Here is a 21015-nt window from a genome sequence, read left to right as displayed (position 1 = left end):
AGTTCCAGGAGATTTAAGAAAAGGAATTGTTTTTTTTTTTCTCTTTCCAGTAGAGACGAATCAGGTGATCAAAGTCAATACCAATAGTCATATCAAATTGATTATTTGTAACCTTGATATGTATTATGATGATGGAATTTTGCTAAGAGTAAGGCTTGAAAAAGGGAAGAAAGGGAAAGAAAGAAGACAGCAAGATTGAGGGCCTTTGTATAGTAGAGGCAGTAATCAATAACCAGTTTATTATTCCAGTCAAGAACCTTTGTATAGTGGGATAATGTTTTGTAAAGGAGGTATACATTTATGAAAACAATAGAACCAAAAGCACATAGATTAGAAGAAAAAAGAAATACTTTTGATTGGCAGGCTTCAGGGGTGGTAAGGATTAATAAGGGGCAAGCAGGCAAAAAGTAGTGACGTCTTGGAAAATACAATGTCAGTCTTTAAAGAGGTGAATAATATCTATTTCTCAGTTGTGCCATGAGCTGCACAAGTAGAGTATACTGCCTATCACTAAAGAATCAGTATAAATGATTGCTGCTTTTTGCCATGACCATGGGGATTCAGCTTACCTTCAAAAGGAACTAACCTCTCTGTCTGTTCCTCTCAGTACTCCCTTGCACATGTGCACAAAAGTGATCCTAAGGCTTCAGGAGCTTTCTCTATTTATACACTACCTTGTTCTCTTGGCCTTTAGAACAATGAGGACTCACCAGGGAGTTCCAAGTGCTTTTGATGAAGAAGTGGCATAGCTTTACACCTGGGACAAAAATAGAAAGGGTCTGTATTTCCAAGAAGTTAAAATCAAATAGTAGAGTGCAGGTCCCTGGTGAAGATGGCAGAATTGAAAGGTGAGTTAAAGGTCACTTCAGCTATGTACTTTAATACCTAATGCAGTCTCTATCTGAAATGCTAGCTCCTAGATCATAATGCTGGGCTGTGGAGGGCCATCATACCATGGAGCCTCTAAGGTAAAACAGATTGCTTCTTATTGTAAATTTATGGCAAGAGTTAGATCTGTTAAATCTTCAGACAATGGGACTCAGAACTTCAGGATGACCCAGTGTTTGCTTATTCAGTTTTATGTTGAATGGCTAGACAGAGTAGAGTTAAGCTCATTTTGCAAATTATGTGGATAGTAACAGTTCATTTGCTGCAAAGTTTCTGGAGAGCATTTGAAGCTACTTTCCATCGACGAGAGAGGCAAGATCTTGGCCTAAATTATATGTGAGCTCAGTTCCATGGCCAGGCACCAAGATCATTGAGTCAATTGCCTCTGTGGTGAAATAATTATTACTATAAGACCCCAGAGAAGGGGTGGAGTTAGGAAAGAAATGAGTCATACAATATTCTAAACTAATGAAACATACACAGTAAATAGGAGTCCTGCCTGTGACAATCTGATAAGAATCTGGTATTCATTTCTAATCAGTCACTGAAATTGTGTCTACTGAAGTTCTTCAGCTGCTTGCTACATAATGTGTGTCACGCCAGCCACCATTCCAACAGAACATTCCAAAACAAAAGACTGCAAGGCACTTGGCTGAACATCATTTTATATGATACTTACCTTAGAACACAAGTGTAGAATCCACTGTCTTGTGCCTCAGCTGAGTGAAACCATATGGCATCTTCCTCTTTGCTCATCCTGACCTCTGAAAAGATGATGGGCTCTTCCAAGTCCCCTTTGTTTCTGTACCACATGAGCCGGAGCCCGGTACTCTGGGCCATGCTATAGTTGGTGCGGATATAACTGTAGAAAAGCGCACATTTCACTCGGACAGGTTCACCTGCCAAAGCCATGTAGGTCTTGAGATCCACCGACCAATCGATGCAGCCATCCACTGAAAGAAAACAAGACAAGGTGTGATGTGAGGAGCATCCTTTATAACAACAGCAATGCCTGCCATTGTGTATATGGGACGTTCTATGAGTCAGAGCTTTAGAGATGGCTTTAATCAATCGTCCCAGTGGAGGAGACACCCCAGCATCTTCCTCTGACTTTAGTACGTATGCATAGATGATTCTCTAGCTCTGTGTCCTTAAAACATTTTCCTATCCTCTACAGCAACAGCAACTTTTAGGTAAAACAATCTGCTAGCTAAGTTCACACACACACACATACAGACACAGATACAAGGCTCCCTAGCACGCCACACATGCCTACATGATTATCCTGGGACTGCACAGTAGTAGGGTGGCCCGCCAAGTGAATCACTCCGGTTAACCAGAAAATCTGTTCTCTGTGAGATTATATGAACCTAGCCTGCTAGTGTGACACTGGCATACCACTTCCAGGTCATTCTGACTGTTAGATAGGAGTCTTATACGACAAGTAGTACTAAGAAGACCCTCCCCAGACCAGGCCCATACCAGGCCCAGTCCTGGATATTAACACTTATATTTGTACTTTACTGATGAGAACGCCGAGGTTCAGTTAAAAAGACCCTACCCAAGACCACAGAGCTAATAAATGGTTAGAATCCAATATCTGACCAGAGACTACATATATTCTCAACCCCTACTTTATACAACCTATGTCCATAATTGTGAGAATAGCCACTGTGTGATTTACTTGCTGTTGAGAAAGCAATACTGAGATGGTAAGTGATGGACACCTAAACTAATTACTCCCTAATAAATACACACACACACGCATGCACGCACACACACACGCACACACACACACACACACATATATCCTATTAATAGCAGATATTTAAATATAGTTGCTCTCTCTTTATGCACTTAGGCCTCCTTTGCTACTCGGGTGCTATATGCTCATAGGGATATATTATATTAATGTCAGTTTTAATTAGATAATACTGGGTAAATAAATCTGGTATTAAAGAAATAGAGACATAGAAAATCTCTTTTTACAGAGGGTTAGAAATAGATGCAGAATCCAATTTGGTATGGTACTCAGTACAACTAGCATAGGAGTCATACCTTTGAATGCCTACTGGTTTTTCAGGAATTCCATCAATTGATGCTCTCCTTTTATATTACCTGATTCCTCTTTATAATTATATCATAAAAATGTGCAAATTTTTCGATTTTAAAATGATTCTTTTTTGCTTATGATTCTGTAGGCTGGTCTGTTTCCTTTTTCAGATGTTGGGAACTTTGTAGACCACTGTGTTTAATCTTTTAACCTCAGTTGACAGGAAGCTTTCAGCCAAATGCAATGCTCAAACGTAATAACTATCATACTTCAAAGTTTCACTTTCTCTATATGAAGGGTTATTGAACTAGGGTTCAAGGGCACTCCAGGGAAAGGTGCCCTAATAAGCTTTAGACTGTTGGCAACATAATGTGCCTATTCATATAGGCATATTTTTCTTGGGAGATTTTAGACTGCACTTCATTAGATTGTCAACGACAGGCATAGCCTAAAACTCCATGGTTTCTTTTGTATAGTTGTTGTATGATTTTGCAGAGCAAACCCATGGCCTTTTGCAGGTTATGGGAGTGTTCTAAAATTGATTTACAACCTAAGCATGCTTTCCTATTTTGACTACCCTGGTTCATATAGGCTTTTAGGACAAACTCTCAAGTAGTGAAGTGTCGGAACAGTAATTGTTTTTGCATTAACAAATTTGAGTTGGAAAATAATCTCAAATTGTGTAATTACAATCTTGATAGAAAAAAAGATGGTTTTCATTTGCTTTCCAGCTCTAAGCTCTCCATTATATAATATAGACCGCTGCAAGCTCAAGGTAAGTTAGTTTCCCAATCTTAGCAGGCTGGTTTTGCCTGTAAAGTATAAGGCATTGTTACCATTGAAGATAATAAAAATATTTCTTCTGAATCACAGAAGTCATGCCCAAGAACAATTTGTGGCATTTAAATGCCATTACAATTAGCTTTATCACAGAGACCTTGAAAACACACCGAGAATTCATTTCATTTTGAATACCTCCTGAATCCATTGCATTTAGTTTAGTAGATGTTTGGTCCTTTACTGCTTCTTCTTCCCCTCTTTTAGGCATCAGGGGTAGACGTATTTATAAAGAAGGTAGACAACAGCCAAAAACAAACAAACAAACCAGAAATTTAGCAACTAGGAGGAAATACAATCTCTGATCTTCATTCTGTTAATTTCTTCATTTTTAATATTCACAATATATGATTGGACCATGACCTACTCCAACTGACCTAAAGGACCTTTTCCTATAAGATGGACAAAGGATATGATGCTAAGAATTCTGAAGACTTTCCTGATACCAATTTTTTTCTCTAGAAAACACACTAGGAGAAATCTATTTCCATGAGTTAAGGTTTTGTAGCTTTATATCTTTAGATCATTAGGCCACTACTAGATTCTAACAAGGTGGTTTGATTTGTTTTTATTGAATTTCTATTCTTAGCTGTTCACCTGAGGGAAAGGAATGGGTGGCATAAGATATAGTACATTTATTTTTAGATTTGGAAAGACTGAAAGCAACTAAAAAGTATAGCATGAAGTTCAAGGCCTGAAAAAATCAGGTGTGATGCCAGGATTAAAGAACTGAAATCTTAAGATTTAGCAAGAAGCACAGAGATGTCAGAAGATCACAAAAAAAAAAAGCAACAATCGGTCACACATGACTGAATTTTCAAGTGCCACCAGGAATCACAAGTGTAAGTTACATTGATGCTACAAAGAGATGGTAATAACACATCAAATGTCCAGAGTCATTTGCATGCTGAACATCCATACAAAATAGCTGAAGAGATGCATCTGTGGTGAACCTGGCAAGTGTGCATGCTATAGCCAAGGAGTTTACATGGTGGAACTGTGTAGTCTACACAGAAGCCCCCAGAGGAGGCTAGCCTGTGAGCTTTACCTCATCAACCTAGCATCCAACTCACAGAACCTTCCAGCCCTCTTCTGTTCACAATTCCAGTGGCAGCTCTGGAAGCAGACTTCCCACAGGGCTTCAGTGAAGTGTTTTCCATATAGACTGGATTCTCTCACAGGTGATTCTATAACTGGGTCTCTCTGATTCATTACAAGTGTGAAGAGAGGCACCACAGGCCACTGTTTTCCTCAAATGGTGAGATTCTGCAGTTGGCAAAGTTTATTACAGAAAAACAGATTGAAAATATAAAATGGTGTCTCCTTAAAGTCGCATGCTTACCACCTTGATTTAGATCTCTGGAAGGCTCAAAAATTATTATCTTTGATTTGGTCTTCTTGGCAGAAAATGATTTAATATTGAAGTTTTCCAAACCAATTATAACGGAGCAAAGAAAGCCACTAAAGTTCAGGGCTCTATATTAATAATCTTTATTCCAATCTCAAATAAAAACCCAAGTAAACAGGTATGTGTTTGTGGATCTTGATGTGATGTTTCAAAACAAGGGATGTACAGGCGGTATACATGGACATTGTGTCATTCATGTAGTTTATTTTGCCACAAGAAGAACTCCAGGGGTGTAAACTAGTAAAGTCTCGTGTAAAATACCGTAGGTGACTGCAGCAAGGCAGTTCATTCATTCTATAATCACGTTTCTCACTGTCATACTTACCTATCTTAAAAAAATGAAGCCCCGGGAAGGTGTATGAATCCTTGTAAGAAGATATGATTCCAACATTAACAACTATAAATACATTTTTAAAGTGGGGGGGAAGGACATCAAGTGTAGTTAAATTATACTCCAATGGCCATGCACACTACAATTCTGTTGCAGGTATAGTGGGAAACTTGATATATAGCTGCACATATAATTGCTAATTCTGTATTTTTACTAAAAATTTAGGATTTGCCTCAAAATCCCCTTAAGTAAAATGGGTTCATTGGCCCAAGAGAAACTACGCAAATTTCAGACACTTTGATGAGTAGTTTGGTTGCAATTTATAGCCTCTAGCCTCATATTAACTGTGTTTAATGCATTCCTTTTGTAATCTCTCTCTCTCTCTCTCTCTCTCTCTCTCTCTCTCTCTCTCTCTCTCTCTCTCTCTCTCTCTCTCTCTCTCTCTCTCTCTCTCTCTCTCTCTCTCTTTTTAACTTCATCAACTCCATCCCATTCATTTTTACCACCAGCTCTTTCTCTTGAATCAATAGGGTAGTTAGTAATTGGGGGCAATTCAAGAAATTTCCACTAGAGGGAGAGCTGTCCAAGTCTTTGTGTAGCACTTCAGTTTTCCGTGCCTACTTTCTAAAACTAAGAATTTGTTAGAGGTCAAGCACTAAGCACTGGTTATTGGGGAAGAATCATAGCACAGCTACGAGGATGCACAGCTGTGGTGATAGAGGTAGCCAAAAATTGGGAATGCAACAGAGATCATTCTCAAAAGAGTGGGTAGAAAGCATACACAGACCACATGAGTAGCAGCTGGAAACACATACCAGCAGCAAGAGACTTTCACTGAGTCCTTAACCTTAGACTAGGTAAGCAGTACACTAGATGTTGAGGTGTTTTACAAGCCCAGTGCTCTCATTTTATTCTCATGTCTACTCAGGAAGAAAGGAACTCAATATTCTCATTTTACTAAAAAGAAAAAGTCAGAGAATTTAAGGGACTAGCTCAAGGTCACTTGAGGTGCTATGACAGCAGACACAACCCCCATCATCCCCCACTGGGATAAAGAACTACAGCTCTTGATGTTTCTGTGCTTCATTTCTTCCTCTTATACTCTTCCTCTTCCTAACTCATAATCCACTAGAAGATTCTATTGTACTTAGTGGCATCCAAATTGTCATAGGTATGACCCAGAGTCTTTATCTGTCCAATAGAGTATAGCCCTTTTAATCTGAGTCATACTCTCTGCCTGCATAAACACTGTATGAATATATGCCAATTATTTATCTATGAACCTCATATAGTGCTTACAAATTAATGAGTTTTTAATAATCTATGTACATCACGTTTCGATGATCACCAAATCTTTGCCATTATAATCTAGTCATAGAGATGTGTGCTTATCTTAATATTTATACCAATAATATTCCTATTTAGATACAATATTATGAACTCTGGTCTTAGAAATTTAATATTAGAATTCCATGTGTTTTATTTCTGTCTCAGGCCACTCTGCCCCCTAAAGTCAAATATCTTTTTATTTAAAGCCATCACAGAGGACTGTGTCTCATGTGGTCATTTCTCCAGAACAAGCAAGAAGTGATTGACTTGTGCATTTATTGCTAGATCTGTGCCTATTTGCTTCTACTCTAGACTTGTGGATATGTCTCTTCACCATTTTTTAAAATACTTTTCTGGCTGGGAAAAAGAAATATTGCCATTTAAACTTTATCTATGCTTCAATATCCACCAATAGACAGATTTCCTGTTTCAGCTCTATAAATGCAATGAATGATCACTGCTTTGTGACTTTGAAAGCATCTTTATATTTTTTATGAATTGGATTATATGTTCCATTTTCATGCTTTTACCCCCTACTATTCATCAATGGAAACTTCTGCTGAAATAGAGTCCTTCATCTCATTTCAACCTAGTCATTATTCTTAATAATGGGCCGGCAACCATTTTAATTTCCCTGTCATTACAAGATCTGGGTAATGCTTTGTCAGAATCATCATTTTGATTTTTATCTGATGAAGGAGCCTGGGTGGTATAATGGAAGTGAAGTCACTCTGGGACATTATCTCCAACTCCTCAACTCCTGTTTCCCTGAGGTCTGATGAGCTCCTGAGTAATGGTCAGAAGCCAAAAGCTCTTCTCAGATGCAGTGATGTTAATGTTGAGAATGGCCAGTATATGAGCACATGGGAGGCAGGATATCAGCACTGCCCACAAACCCTCTGCCAGACTTGCTACTGCCTACTTAAACCCAGAATACTTGGCAGTAAGCCACTTTCCTGTGCCAGTTCAGCCCCACCACGAATAATTGGTCACAGTTATCTGAGGCAAAAACGTTGGGTGTCATCCATGAATCTTATCTTTTCCTTCCCACTGACCTTCCCTTTAACCATTATTCCTTTAATATATTAAGCCTTGCCATTTCCAAGGTAACTCACATATTTCTCCATTTCTTTATTCTCATAGGTACTGAAGTATATAGGAGACAATATTTCCTTGGGTTGTTATAATATTCTTCTTTATTGGCCTTATTCACTTTGAGAGTAATTTTATGTATTTAGAGTATAGAACTTGATGTTTTGATATCTATGTCTACTGTGAAATGATTAAGCTAAATTACTATATTCTTCGACTGGTGTATTTCTCATTTTGGCATGAGAATATTTAAGATATACTCTAAAATGTTCTGCTATACATTATTATTAACTATAGTAATTAAGCAAGTATGTAATAAAGTAAATAGATGTCTTAGACTTAATCTTCTGTATTTTATGCCTTCAAACCAACATTTTTTGTCTTCTCTCTAACCTTTGTACTTATCATTCTAGACTGTTTCACAAGTTCATTCTCTATATTTTCATTCAACATATAAGTTATATCAAGCAGTAACTGTCCTTCTGTGCTTGGCTTATTGCACATAACATAATGTTTTATATATTTCTCCTGCTGTTTCAGATGACAAAATTATTTTATAAAGCTGGACAACATTCCATCACACATACAGATAACACATATATAAATATGTCCTTATTCATTCATCTCTTGACAGTTTGCTCTCTGTACCTTAGCTATTGTGAATTATGATTCAAAGAATATGGATGTGTACATATACTGATATATAATACCATACATATTTCATATGTTTTCTACACAAACATCCTGTAGACACAAGAGTGAGATATGTCTTGCTTACATATCAAAAAGTAGTTTTACTTTTAATTTGTGAAGAAATTCCAAACTGCTTTTCTAATTGCTATATTAATATACAATACCATCAAGTATGTACAATGGTCCTCTTTTCTTCATATTCTTGCCACCTACTTTACTAAGACTTTCTTATAACAATCACCTTAACATGTGTTTTATGATGTCTCATTGTGATTTTAATTCTCATTTCTCTGATGAATAGTAACATTAAGCATTACATTATAAGGCTATTAGTCATCCGTATGTCTTTTTCTGTAAATTCTAGTTCTGTCAATTTTTAATCAGGATATTTTCCTGAGTTGTTTGAGTACCACATGTGTTTTACATAGTAACTCCTACCGTTACAGTTTACATTTTTCTCCTATTCCATAGTTTGTCTTTGCCATGTTGACAGTTCAACCTGTAGAAGTCTTTTAGCATTGTCAAATTTCTATTTTTGTGTTTGTGGTCTGTGCTGACTTTTAAGGTTCCTTTTGTAATCTTTTAAAGTGATCTCCCAATATTCCCATTCAGGTATCCTCAATCCCCTGGCAGTTTGAGGTATTGAATCAAAGTCTCCTCCCTTGTAGGTAAACATTCTATGAAAATAGACAAACATTCTGTATACCAACCTCCAATCTGATTTTGAAACTCTGATAATTATGAACATTTTAAACCCATGGTCAGTAGTTAAGAGCACTAACTGCTTGCTCTTCCAGAGGTCCTGAGTTCAAATCCCAACAACCACATGGTAACTCGCAACCATCTGTAATGAGATCAGATTCCCTCTTCTGGTGTGTCTGAAGACAGCTACACTGTACTTACATATAATAAATGAATAAAGTTAAAACTCATGGTCACATCCTTTTACATCTAACAAGTTTTAGAGTGTTCCTATTTTCCTATTGCTAAGCTAGAACTTTCCCTCATGTATTTGGGAGTTCTTATCTTTTCAGCCCCTCTTTACAACTCTTCACACACCCTACTCTTTATTCAAATCTCATCATTGCCTAAGGATGCCATCCACTTTTCTTATCTTTTTCCTACTTAAGGTAACTCTTGCTCTGATGAAACATCATGACCGAAAAACAAGTTGCAGAGAAAGGTCCTTATTTGCCTTTTTTAAATTGGGCGTTATATTTATTTAGATTTCAAATGTTATCCTTTTTCTCGATTTCCCCTGCAAAAACACCCTATCCATCCTCCCTCACCCTACTTCTATGAAGGGGCTCCCCCACCCACTCACCTTCTCCTTCCTCCTTGCCCTGGTATTCCCCTATACTGGGGCATTGACTCTTCTCAGGACCAAGGACTTCTCCTCTCATTGAAGTATGACAATGCCATCCTCCGCTACATATGCATCTGGAGCCATGGGTCCCTCCATGTGTACTCTTTGGTTGGTGGTTTAGTCCCAGGGAGCTCTGGGATACCTGGTTGGTTGATATTGTTGTTCTGCCTATGGGTTACAAACTCCTTCAGCTCCTTCAGTCTTTTCTCTAACACCTCCAATAGGGACCCCATACTCAGTCAAATGGTTGTCTAGGAGCATCTGCCTCTGTATTTGTCAGGCTCTTCAGAGCATCTCAGGAGATGGCTATATCAGGCTCCTGTCAGCATGTACCTCTTGGCATCCCTTATAGTGACTGGATTTGATGACTGTATATGGGCTGGATCCCCGGGTAGGGCAGTTTCTAGATGGCCTTTCCTTCAGTCTCTGCTCCACTCTTTGTCTCCGTATTTCCTCTCTTGAGTATTTTGTCCTCCCTTTTAAGAAGGACTGAAGCATCCACATTTTGTCCCTCCTTCTTCTTGAGCTTCATGTGGTCTGTGAATTGTATCTTGGATATTCTAAGCCTTTGAGCTAATATCCACTTATCAGTGACTACATACCATGTGTGTTCTTTTGTGACTGGGTTACCTGACTCGGGATTATATTTTCTTAATTTGTTAAAGGAAATGAGCTTTGTAAAGGCTTCAATTCGAGTTAAATTTACAATCATCATGATTAGAGCTCATTATTTGCGAAGCTGCTTATCTCCTAACAGCTGAAGAACAAGAGAATAAAGATAGAAGCCCAAAGTTGTCAAGAGAACAACAAACGACCAGAATGTATCCAACTAGGCCCATCAAACTTGAGAAACTCCACTGCATCCCAGTGCTGACCCAGGCTAAGGACCATGTCTTAGCATAAAGGTCTTTGGAGGGCATTGTATGTCCAAACTACAGTAGCACCTTAGCTTCTTCAGTTGAGGAAACATAGCTTACATTCCTAGATTCTAGCATCTTGCACCATAGTTCAGAATTAGTTCTGGGCAAAAAGCCAGGGAAATCATGGGGTTTCCTTTACTAACCTTCCTTTACCTGAAACAGTCATTTTGTGTTGTCTGTTAGGGATGAGATTTTCTAATTCCATTCATTTACCTAAGAATTTTGTGAAGTTGCATTTATAATAGCTGAGTAGTACTCCATTATGTAGATGTGCCACATTTTTTGTATCCATTCCTCCATTGAAGAACATCTGGTTTCAGGATAAACAGGTACAAATAGAAATTAGGGAAATGACACCCTTCACAATAGCTACAAATAATATAAAATACCTTAGTGTGACACTAATCAAGCAAGTGAAAGATAACCATGACAAGAACTTCAAGTCTCTGAAGAAAGGAATCAAAGAAGGTGTCAGAAGATGGAAAGATCTCTCATGTGCATGGATTGGCAGGATTAATATTATAAAAATGGCCATCTTGCTGAAAACAATCTACAGATGCAAAGCGATCCCCATCAAAATTCCAACTCTATTCTTCATAGAGTTAGAAAGAGCAATTTGCAAAATCCTTTGGAATAACAAAAAGCACAGGATAGCAAAAAACAAAACAAAACAAAACAACAACAAAAACAACAACAACAACAAAACTATTCACAACAAAGGAGAACTTTTGGAGGAATCTTCATTCCTGACCTCAAGCTATGTTACAGAGCAATAGTGATAAAAACTGTATGGTATTGGTACAGAGACAGGTAGGTAGATCAGTGGAATAGAATTGAAGACCCAGAAATGAACCCACACATCTATGGTCACTTGATCTTAGACAAAGGAGCTAAAACCATTCAGTGGAAAAGAGACAGCATTTTCAACAAATGGTGTTGGTTCAACTGGTGATCAGCATGTACAAGAATGCAAACCAATCCATTCTCATCTCCTTGTACAAAGCTCAAGTCCAAATGGATCAAGGACCTCCACATAAAACCAGATACACTGAAACTAACAGAAGAGAAAGTAGGGAAGAGCCTGGGGAACACATGGGCACTGGGGAAAATTTCCAGAAGAGAACATCAATAGCTTATGCTCTAAGATCAAGAATCAACAAGACCTCATAAAATTGCAAAGCTTCTGTAAGGCAAAGGATATTGTCAATAGGACCAAACAGCAACCAGCAGATTGGGAAAAATTCTTTACCAATCCTATATCCAATAGAAGGCTAATATACAAAATATACAAAAAACTCAAGAAGCTATCCTCAAGAGAGTCAAATATTCCTATTAAAAATGGGGTACTGCAGGGTGGCAGGGAGGAGTTATGGGATGTGGAACAGTAGAGGGATGGACCAGGAGAGGAATAAAATTTGGAGTGTAAAAATAAATAAACAGATTTTAAAATGGGGTACAGAACTAAACAAAGAATTCTCAACTGAGGAATATCTAATGGCCAAGAAGCACCTAAAGAAATGCTCAACATCCTTAGTCATCAGGGAAATGCAATTGAAGACCCATGAGATCTCGCAAAATTCAGTGTTGGGTGAGCAAAGTACATGGGTTATTAATTTCATTCTAACTGGGAGTGACCATTGGATTATTGAAAATATTTCCTAAAACAGCTATATCTCTTTCTGTCAAGTTTAAAGAAATATGAGAAGAATCACATCTTTCTGGCTTAACTGAGAGTTTGTCATGCCATTCAGGTGATCATCCTGGACCTCAAAGCCATGGTCAGGAAATTAGTACAGAGAAAACTAGAGATCAGAGAGCTTGGATTCTTATCCCCATGTGCCTCTTTATTGAGGGATTTGACTTGAAGAAAGTCTGTTCCTATGCTTATAAGAAATGATGATTAAACCATATAGGCTTTAACCCAAATCAAAAAAATATGAATTGTCTGAGTATTGTTGAGATCCATGGTCAAGATGAAGTTCACATACTCACTTGCAGTAGCTCCCTGATGATCTCTTTTTAATGTATTTCCTCAGTTTTAATATTATGAAAAATAAAACGAATAATAAAAAACTCATATGATATCACCATCTCAAATTAATAATATTCACACTTCCCCCACTCAATTTCAGCAGTTCTGTTTTATTAAAGGAATGAAACATTGCCAACAGTTAGTTTCCTTTAACCAGGGTGAACAGGTATACAGCTCCATTTTCATCTTTTACATCTGCTGGGGGAACAAATATATATATATATATGTATATATATATGTATATATATGTATATATACATATATATATGTATATATATATGTATATATATAATAGCAATTTTAATCATTCTTGAAAGAGGAATATAAGATAATCAAGTAAGGATGCCAGTATATTTGCAAGTGTTCCCTGACCTAAGAGAACACTCCACAGCTCTTGGCACAAAATGACCAGATTTTACTATCATAGTGATTGATGGTCATGGTTATATGAATTCTATATGTTTTGCTGATTTCATGCTGTACGTCTAAATCCCTTGCATATGATAACATACATTATTTCAATTTACATTAATTTTGTTTCACATTTATAATAAAGTTGGGTCACTAAATTCTTTTCTGAAATTTGGGCAACAGAAGCCATATCACCTGGAAGTTCCACTTTAAAACGTTGAAGGGGCGTAATGAAACACTGTAGCACTTGTTAATGTGTCATGGATATCACTCTGTTTTGCAATATGCATATTTGTTCTGTGCTTTGTGTTATTTAGGGTTACTATTGCTATGGTGAAACACCATGACCCAAAGCAAGTTGGGGAGGGAAGGGTTTATATGTCTTACACGTCCACATCATAATCCATCGCTGAAGAAAGTCGTGAGAGGGACTTAAAGTAGGGCCTGATACACTCTGCATCCCTGCTTATAATTTCATATTATCCATGGTAGAATCATTCAAAATTGATATTTTTGCAAGTCAAAACAGGAACTGATGATTTCATGTAATTTGTTATAAATATATATCTTGTCTAAAACATAAACATACTTATAAAATATTATACACACATGCACATAAACACTGCTGTTGCAACTAATCCTTAAAATTGAAAATAGAGTCCAATGAGATTGAGAACTAGTTAGGTGGTAAATAATTTTATTATTTATCAACATAAATTTTTTGTGCAAGTGTTATCAGATATTTCATAAAAACGTGAAAACCCTTTTTTTTTGCATGCAGGCCTTTATAATTGTGCTATATATTTAGTACACTATTTCCTCTACTCTCCAACATGGCTTCCTTGTGAGCAATTGCCTTTAGGTACCTGTTCAAGTAGGTTGGGGTGAGAATATATTGATTCTTGGATTTAGTCTATAACTTACTATTGAGAAATACCAGAGGGCTAATAAGCTTTTCCCTTTGCTTCTTCAGAAAGCAGTTCTCAGATGCTGATCACTTCCATTTCTTCCCCTAATGTCTAATCATATCATTGTCTACTAGTACTATGAACATGAACCACATAATAAACTCCATGGTATACAGAAAGGACATTAATGGACAAGGGGCATCAGTTTCTCCACCTTGTCCTTTCCAACATTTGCTGTAACTCCATCTCCGCCCAAGGTATGTACCTCCTGTTGTTTTGGCCAGCAACACCTTTGGGAAAGCTGGAACTATGGTTCAGTCATCTTGAATGGACTAGGAAAGGCAATCCTGATAATGATACCATTGGGAAGGAAAAGATACAGTTCTCAGTGACCTTAAGATTGTAGTACATTGTGAGAACAGCCAGAGGGAGGACAAAGTCTAAGGGATATCTGAGGCTCCAGAAGCTGGTCATCATAGAATGCCTGAGTTGGCCACATGAGGCCTGACTCCAGGACGATTCATACTAATAGCAGCAAGAAGAATGGTAGGAATGAGATTGAAGAGGGTGTGAATATAAAATTAGCCTTTAGAGTTCGATGTTCTCAGAGAAGTGATTTTTCCCCCAGCAAATAACATTTTTGCCCCTGTCATTGTGACAGGTAGATGATGGAGCAATGCCAGGCACTTAGAACAAATAGAATATCACATCTAGTTAGCACTCATATTAGTTACTCGTGGATAAGGCAATGGTAGCAATATGAAATAGAATTTGAGGGGTTGGGGATTTGGCTCAGTGGTAGAGTGCTTGCCTAGGAAGCGCAAGGTCCTGGGTTCGATCCCCAGCCCCGAAAAAAAAAAGAAATAGAATTTGATTCATAACTGTATTAGTTAGTTTTTGATATGGAAAAGTTAATAATAGGAATGATAATTTATATTATTGAAAATGCCATATAATATCAGATTTGATAATTCAGTTTACATTTGGCAGGAATAAATCTACTAATTATCTTAATAATAACCCCCTAAGGTATTATAAGTATTTTCCTATACTTGTTTGTAATTTGTTTCCTATCACCATTGTATTTGCACGCTGTTTTCCAGCTGACACCAACAAAGGATTCAAAGGCTCTCTCCCTTTGTTTTTATAACTCTTTGGATGGTGTCCTTATTAACAATCTGTATGAGAACGTTTCATGACAAAGAAGCAGCTGTGACTACATACATATGTTTCATCTCTTATGACATTGATTGTGATATCATGAAATAATTAGGAAATGAGAACTGAGTTGGACACCATGCTGGTGTCTATGGCTTTCAAAAACAAAGCATACAATCCAGTTGGCTTTCATAACTGCCTAGACTATTTACAATTTATATGCAGAACAAACAGCCTACCCTGTCTCATCATAGCTGTCCAGAGAGTCTTGTTTAAGAGAAGTTGAGACACTTCACAACAAAAGCAACTTACCTATCTTTGCTTCATTCCGGTACATTTTAGAGTCTTTGGGAATCAGCAGAACTTTTTATTTTGTGTTGTTAGCTGAATTAGAATGTCCTATTCTTGAAAAGTAATAATAAACATACTACAAATCTCTCACATACACGCACACACATTCTCTCCTGCTCACACACATATGCATGCATATCAATAGAGATTTATTTTTATCTGACTAACATGTTATCCCTATGATGAGACTATGGGTATTTAGATTTAATTAGGAAAAATAGGATAAGAAAACACGAAGGTGTACCTAGCTATTAGATGGCATCTTATCCTTACTAAATCATATGTATCAACACAGAGTGTTATGAAGGTCATGTCCTATTAACTAAAAGGACAGGGAACTAAAATGTTTTATCCAACTTCCTCATCTGTAAGATGGAGATGCTTCTCCCACTTACTGTGCAGTTCTCCTCTATAAGGAAGGAGATCTAAAGTGAGGGATCATTCATTTGTTATAACCACAGGTGCGATATCACATTAGGTGACTGTGATAACTAGGTTTATGTATCAACTTGATTAAGCCACTATCCAGTCATTTGGTCAAACATCATTCTGGATGTTTCTTTGAGAGTTTCTAGAAAAGACTGACATCTGAATCAGTTGGTTTGGCCTTATTCAATTGATCTGAACAGAACAGACACACACACACACACACACACACACACACACACACACACACACACACACACACACACAAAGGCTGGATACAAGAAGATTCCTTTTCCCTGACTGCTTTAGAGTCAGGACATCTGTTTCCTTCTTGCCTTTGGACTTTAAATGAAACATGGGCTCTTTTTGTGTCTAGAGACTGCTGACTTTTAGGCTATAATTTATACCATCATTCATCCTCGGTCTCTACCTTGCTGACTGCAGATCCTGTGAACTTACAAGCCTCTATAACTACATAAGCTACTTGTAAAATAAATGTCTGTATCTCTGGATATCGGTCATCTTCCTACCTACCTATCTGAATATATAGTATCTCAAATCCCAATCACAGTATGTGACAAGTTCTACATGTGGATAAAGGCATTGAAGATCACACCAATAAAATCACAATTCTTTAAACTTTTTATGTTGTTGACAAATGAAAAAAAATATCATGTGGTACTTTATCAGGAAAAAAGTGGCAAGGCTGTTATTGCCTGAAGGGGCTGCCAATTCCAGGCTTTATTAGCTCTTCTGATCAGTGATGGATCAACTCACTGGTGTTACTGTAGCCTGTATTTGAGACTGGGAAATAGAAAATTAAATTGTCTAGAGAAGATCACATGCCTGTTAAGGAAGTAGAGGAAGAAAGTTATTAATATTCAGATATACCTATGTTCAAATTGAGAATCTGTCACTGGCAGGCCTGTGCATTCATGTCTTTGGATAGCTAGGACAACCTTGCTTTGTCTTAGTTTCCCCATATGTGAAATACTGTGTATTTATGCACCATTAAAGAACAAAATGAAAGTGTACAGTATTCAGTATAGACTTTGATGCATAGTAACACATTGCAAATGCTACTATTGCTGCTGCTACTTACAATAGCAAGACATGGCAAAGTAATGACTTTATGACTCCAAAGTTCATGCTTTCTGCTGAAGATACACTCCCCTAGCTTTAGCTTTGAATCTTACAATAAATAGTCTTCTTGATTTTTAACAACAGCTCTCATGATGGTGGGTATATGTGGCAGTAATATGTGACAGAGGGCAAGGTACTATCATAATCAGCTTTACCACCCATAAAATTTTGTCATAACAGAATTCATCAGAACTCATTTATTTATTGCCATTTTTCAAAGTGCCTTACTGAATTACCAAATTGATCGTATATTTTTTGCTACCATGAACTATAGTGTGAGTGTATGGTTTTGTAGCCAGAGCTCCTCTGGGACACACTGATATGAAGAAGAAAAATAATAATGCTCACCTAATGGAGGTAAACAATTCTTTCCTGTAAAACTTCATCTCAGCCCATATGAAGCTATGTGAGGTTTAGAAAATCATTTTTAGTAAGAGACCTTTGGGGAGATGCCAGCAAAATTTGTGGTCACAACATGATATATATACCTCTTCATGACAGAGCCCTGGGCCAACTGTCCCCCTACCTCATTATATCAAGATAGCAGTGTTCAAACTGCTGGCTCACTACTCCAGTCAGTGATCTTGGAACTCCTTGATTTTAGGATCAAACAAGAGGTGAGAAACGTTGCAGCGCTAAGTCCAACTTGCCTAGTTATCTGGTTGAAGAAAGGCAAGATCAAACCCCACAGCGTAATAATAACGACAAAGAGAAATAGACAGAAGGAAGGTAATAATTTATAATAAGGCTTGTAACATTTGATGGCATTTTTAAAACTGGTCTTGCTGTGAGTTTGGACTATGTCTTAATTATGGAAGAGATGTCAATCAAATAGAAACTCTCTCCCGATTCCCTATTAAAGGCATCATCAAGAAGCCTTTTTCTTCTGAAACTGTACAGCCCCAAATCTAGGTCAGCCTGCCTCCGTTTATGTGCAGCAAAGATGTTCTTCTTCCTTTGCTGTCAGTCATTCCAGGTCATCTGCTTTCTGATTAATTTGGAAGCACAAATTCTCAAAATCATCCATCCAAATGCTTAGAATGAACAGGATGGAACACAGATAAGTCTATGATTAAGAAGCTCATTCACCTTTTCCTTCCTTTTCTGTTCTTTCCTTTTCTTTCTTCCTTTCTTCTTCCTTCCTTCCTTCCTTCCTTTCTTTCTTTCTTTCTTTCTTTCTTTCTTTCTTTCTTTCTTTCTTTCTTTCTGTGTGTGTGTGTGTGTGATTTCTTTGCATGTTGGATTTTGAATAAAGGATAGTTTCTTTGATTATTTTTCCAAGGCTTAAAGTGATAATGAAGGCAAAAACTCTTGGCATTTACAAAAGGAGCCAAGGCTTTGTATTTCCCTACAGCATAGACATGGTAGATAATACATATTCAAAAAAGATGGGACAGAGAGCCTCTTCCATGCCATATACCTCATATATGCACAGTGGGGATTATTGGGTTTAGATATTAATTGCTTTGGGTAAGACAATGAATTTCAGTTTTTATTTCTTTATTTCATCTTTTTATTCATTCATTTACTCATGTACTTTAACTAACATTTATCGAGTAGCCATGTATAAGGCATTGGCATAAACCCTGGAGCTATACTGTCTAGAAATCTAAGATCCCCACTCTCAAAAAAATACTTGGTAAACAATTACGGTGATGCTATTAATAGGTAATAATGTTCTATTTACCATGTTCCAGACAATATTGTAAACATATATGTTTATTAATTTAGTCTCCTTACAACATCCTCTTGGGGGTTGACTTGGTATTTGTATTTCCTCATTTCAGAGACAAACACATATAATATTATGCAATCTCGCCCAAAGTACTTGGTTGGAAAATATGGGAGCTTATAAAGACCTTTCTCTGAGAACCATGTTTGAATCAAGCATTAAGCACACTGCCTTCTTAATGAAACATAGAAGACAGTATGTTATGTCATATAGAGCATTAAACCAGACTGAGAGAGGAGGCATCCCTTAACCTATATTTTAAGGACCAAGGGACAAAAAAATAGACGAATCTAAAGAATAGAATATTCCAATTACAGGAAAGAATACTTGTGAAGCCATAAAGACCTAAAACAATATTACATGCTAAGGAAACTACCGGAAGTACATATGATGCAATATCAGAAGATGACAGATAGATGATAAAGAGAAAACAGATCACACACAGGCTTAAAAAAGTTAGGAATGTTGGCAATCACTATCGGAGCTATGTGGAAACACTCAAGGGTCTTTAATGATTCGTTGTTAAGATTTTTAAGCATAATGGTCATTTATGAAGTTATCATAGTTCAAGCGAAAATTGGTGAAATTGACCCAAGTCAGGAGCAGTGAATAATAGAGGCATTGACACACATTATGTAGAGGCAGAAAGATAGGGCATGTAAGAGATGAATGCATTCCAGGTATAGTGACACAAGCCTTTAACCTCAGCACATAAAGAAAGTGTAGAAAGGTATATGTAGGTAAGAAGACTCATGCAGTTCAAAGCAGGTCTGCTCTGTAAACAGAGTTCCAGGCCAGCAAGGTCTACATTGCCAAGCTCTACTCAAAAGAAAAATGATAGTAGGTTATGGAGAATGTATTTAACTATATTCCCATAGTTTGTAGTAGTTACAGCTAAGCTTTCTAATAAATCCAGAATTCATAAATGAAAGAATGAGTTGAGTCAAAGGTAGGTATTTACAATATAAAAAAAATACATCATTGCTTATTTGTAAAGAGTTAAGGAAAGAAGAGAGTCAAGAATGGTCCAAGGATTTATGCTATGATAATTTCTTTCTGGAGTTAGAAATGCAATACAGATAAAGAGATGTCTGGAGACCAGGATGAAGAATTAAAATGTGGATAAATTGATTTGAAACTGCCTCTGAGACAACCACATGGTATAATAGGCGTGAAAAGGTATAAAACAGTGTAGAAAAATATAATAGGCTAACACCAATCACAAACTATGTTCCTGAAATGTCTGAGTGCTTTTTCGTGATTTGTCTAATCTTTTCCCTAAATGTTAGAAAGCAGCTACTATCATTAGCTACCTTCTTACACATTGATGGTGAAAGTAAGGGCCATGGAGTTTATGTAATGAGTTCAGTATTATAACTCAGTTTATAAATGCGAGAGTCAGGATTTAAAGTCACCTTATCTAATTCTCAAGACAGAAGTTTCAAGTGCTCTGCTGGCCTTCTAATCCTCAGTCACAATAGAATGTGATCTGAAAGTACTTAAAAGACACCATGGTTAGTCCAGGAGTCCCTAAAACATACAAACCCTTATAACATGTAATAACTTATTGGAACCTAACCTTGTCCTGTTCATTGGCCTTTTTGTCAAGTCTCACTTTGGCTGCATAGTGGTATTTGATAACATTTTTCATATTTCTTTGCTCTGTATGCTGGTCAAGTCGTTATTTTATCTATTACTCTACATGGGTTTACTGATTGTTCATGGTTTTGTTTGTAAGATTCAAACTATGCTACCTTCAATTTTAAAATCAAGATAGTCTTGGGCAAACTACAACAAACTAATCACCCTCTAAATAAAACCAAGAGTTTTGGGAAGTCATGGTCACAGATATGGGTCCCTGGAAGACTCTAAAGTCTCCAGGCTCTTGTGTGCCTGGGCAAAGAATTAGACGAAGAACACATGATTACAAATACAAA

General features: G+C 37.1%; 1 protein-coding gene across 2 annotated transcripts in view; it reads right to left on the bottom strand.

The window, feature by feature from the left end:
* The window catches only part of Il1rapl2 (interleukin 1 receptor accessory protein-like 2), a 1310993-nt gene that overhangs the window by 686418 nt on the left and 603560 nt on the right, over positions 1-21015 (bottom strand). For both annotated transcript variants that reach the window (NM_001166342.3, XM_087599348.1), the window contains 1 exon segment: positions 1568-1841. In NM_001166342.3, coding sequence (NP_001159814.1) covers positions 1568-1841 — 274 coding nt within the window.

Source organism: Rattus norvegicus, chromosome X (assembly GCF_021556685.1).
Source record: "Rattus norvegicus strain SHRSP/BbbUtx chromosome X, alternate assembly SHRSP_T2T, whole genome shotgun sequence".
NCBI classification, from domain to species: domain Eukaryota; kingdom Metazoa; phylum Chordata; class Mammalia; order Rodentia; family Muridae; genus Rattus; species Rattus norvegicus.
Note: the sequence above shows the minus strand (reverse complement) of the source record. Positions and strands in the feature narration are given on the sequence as shown.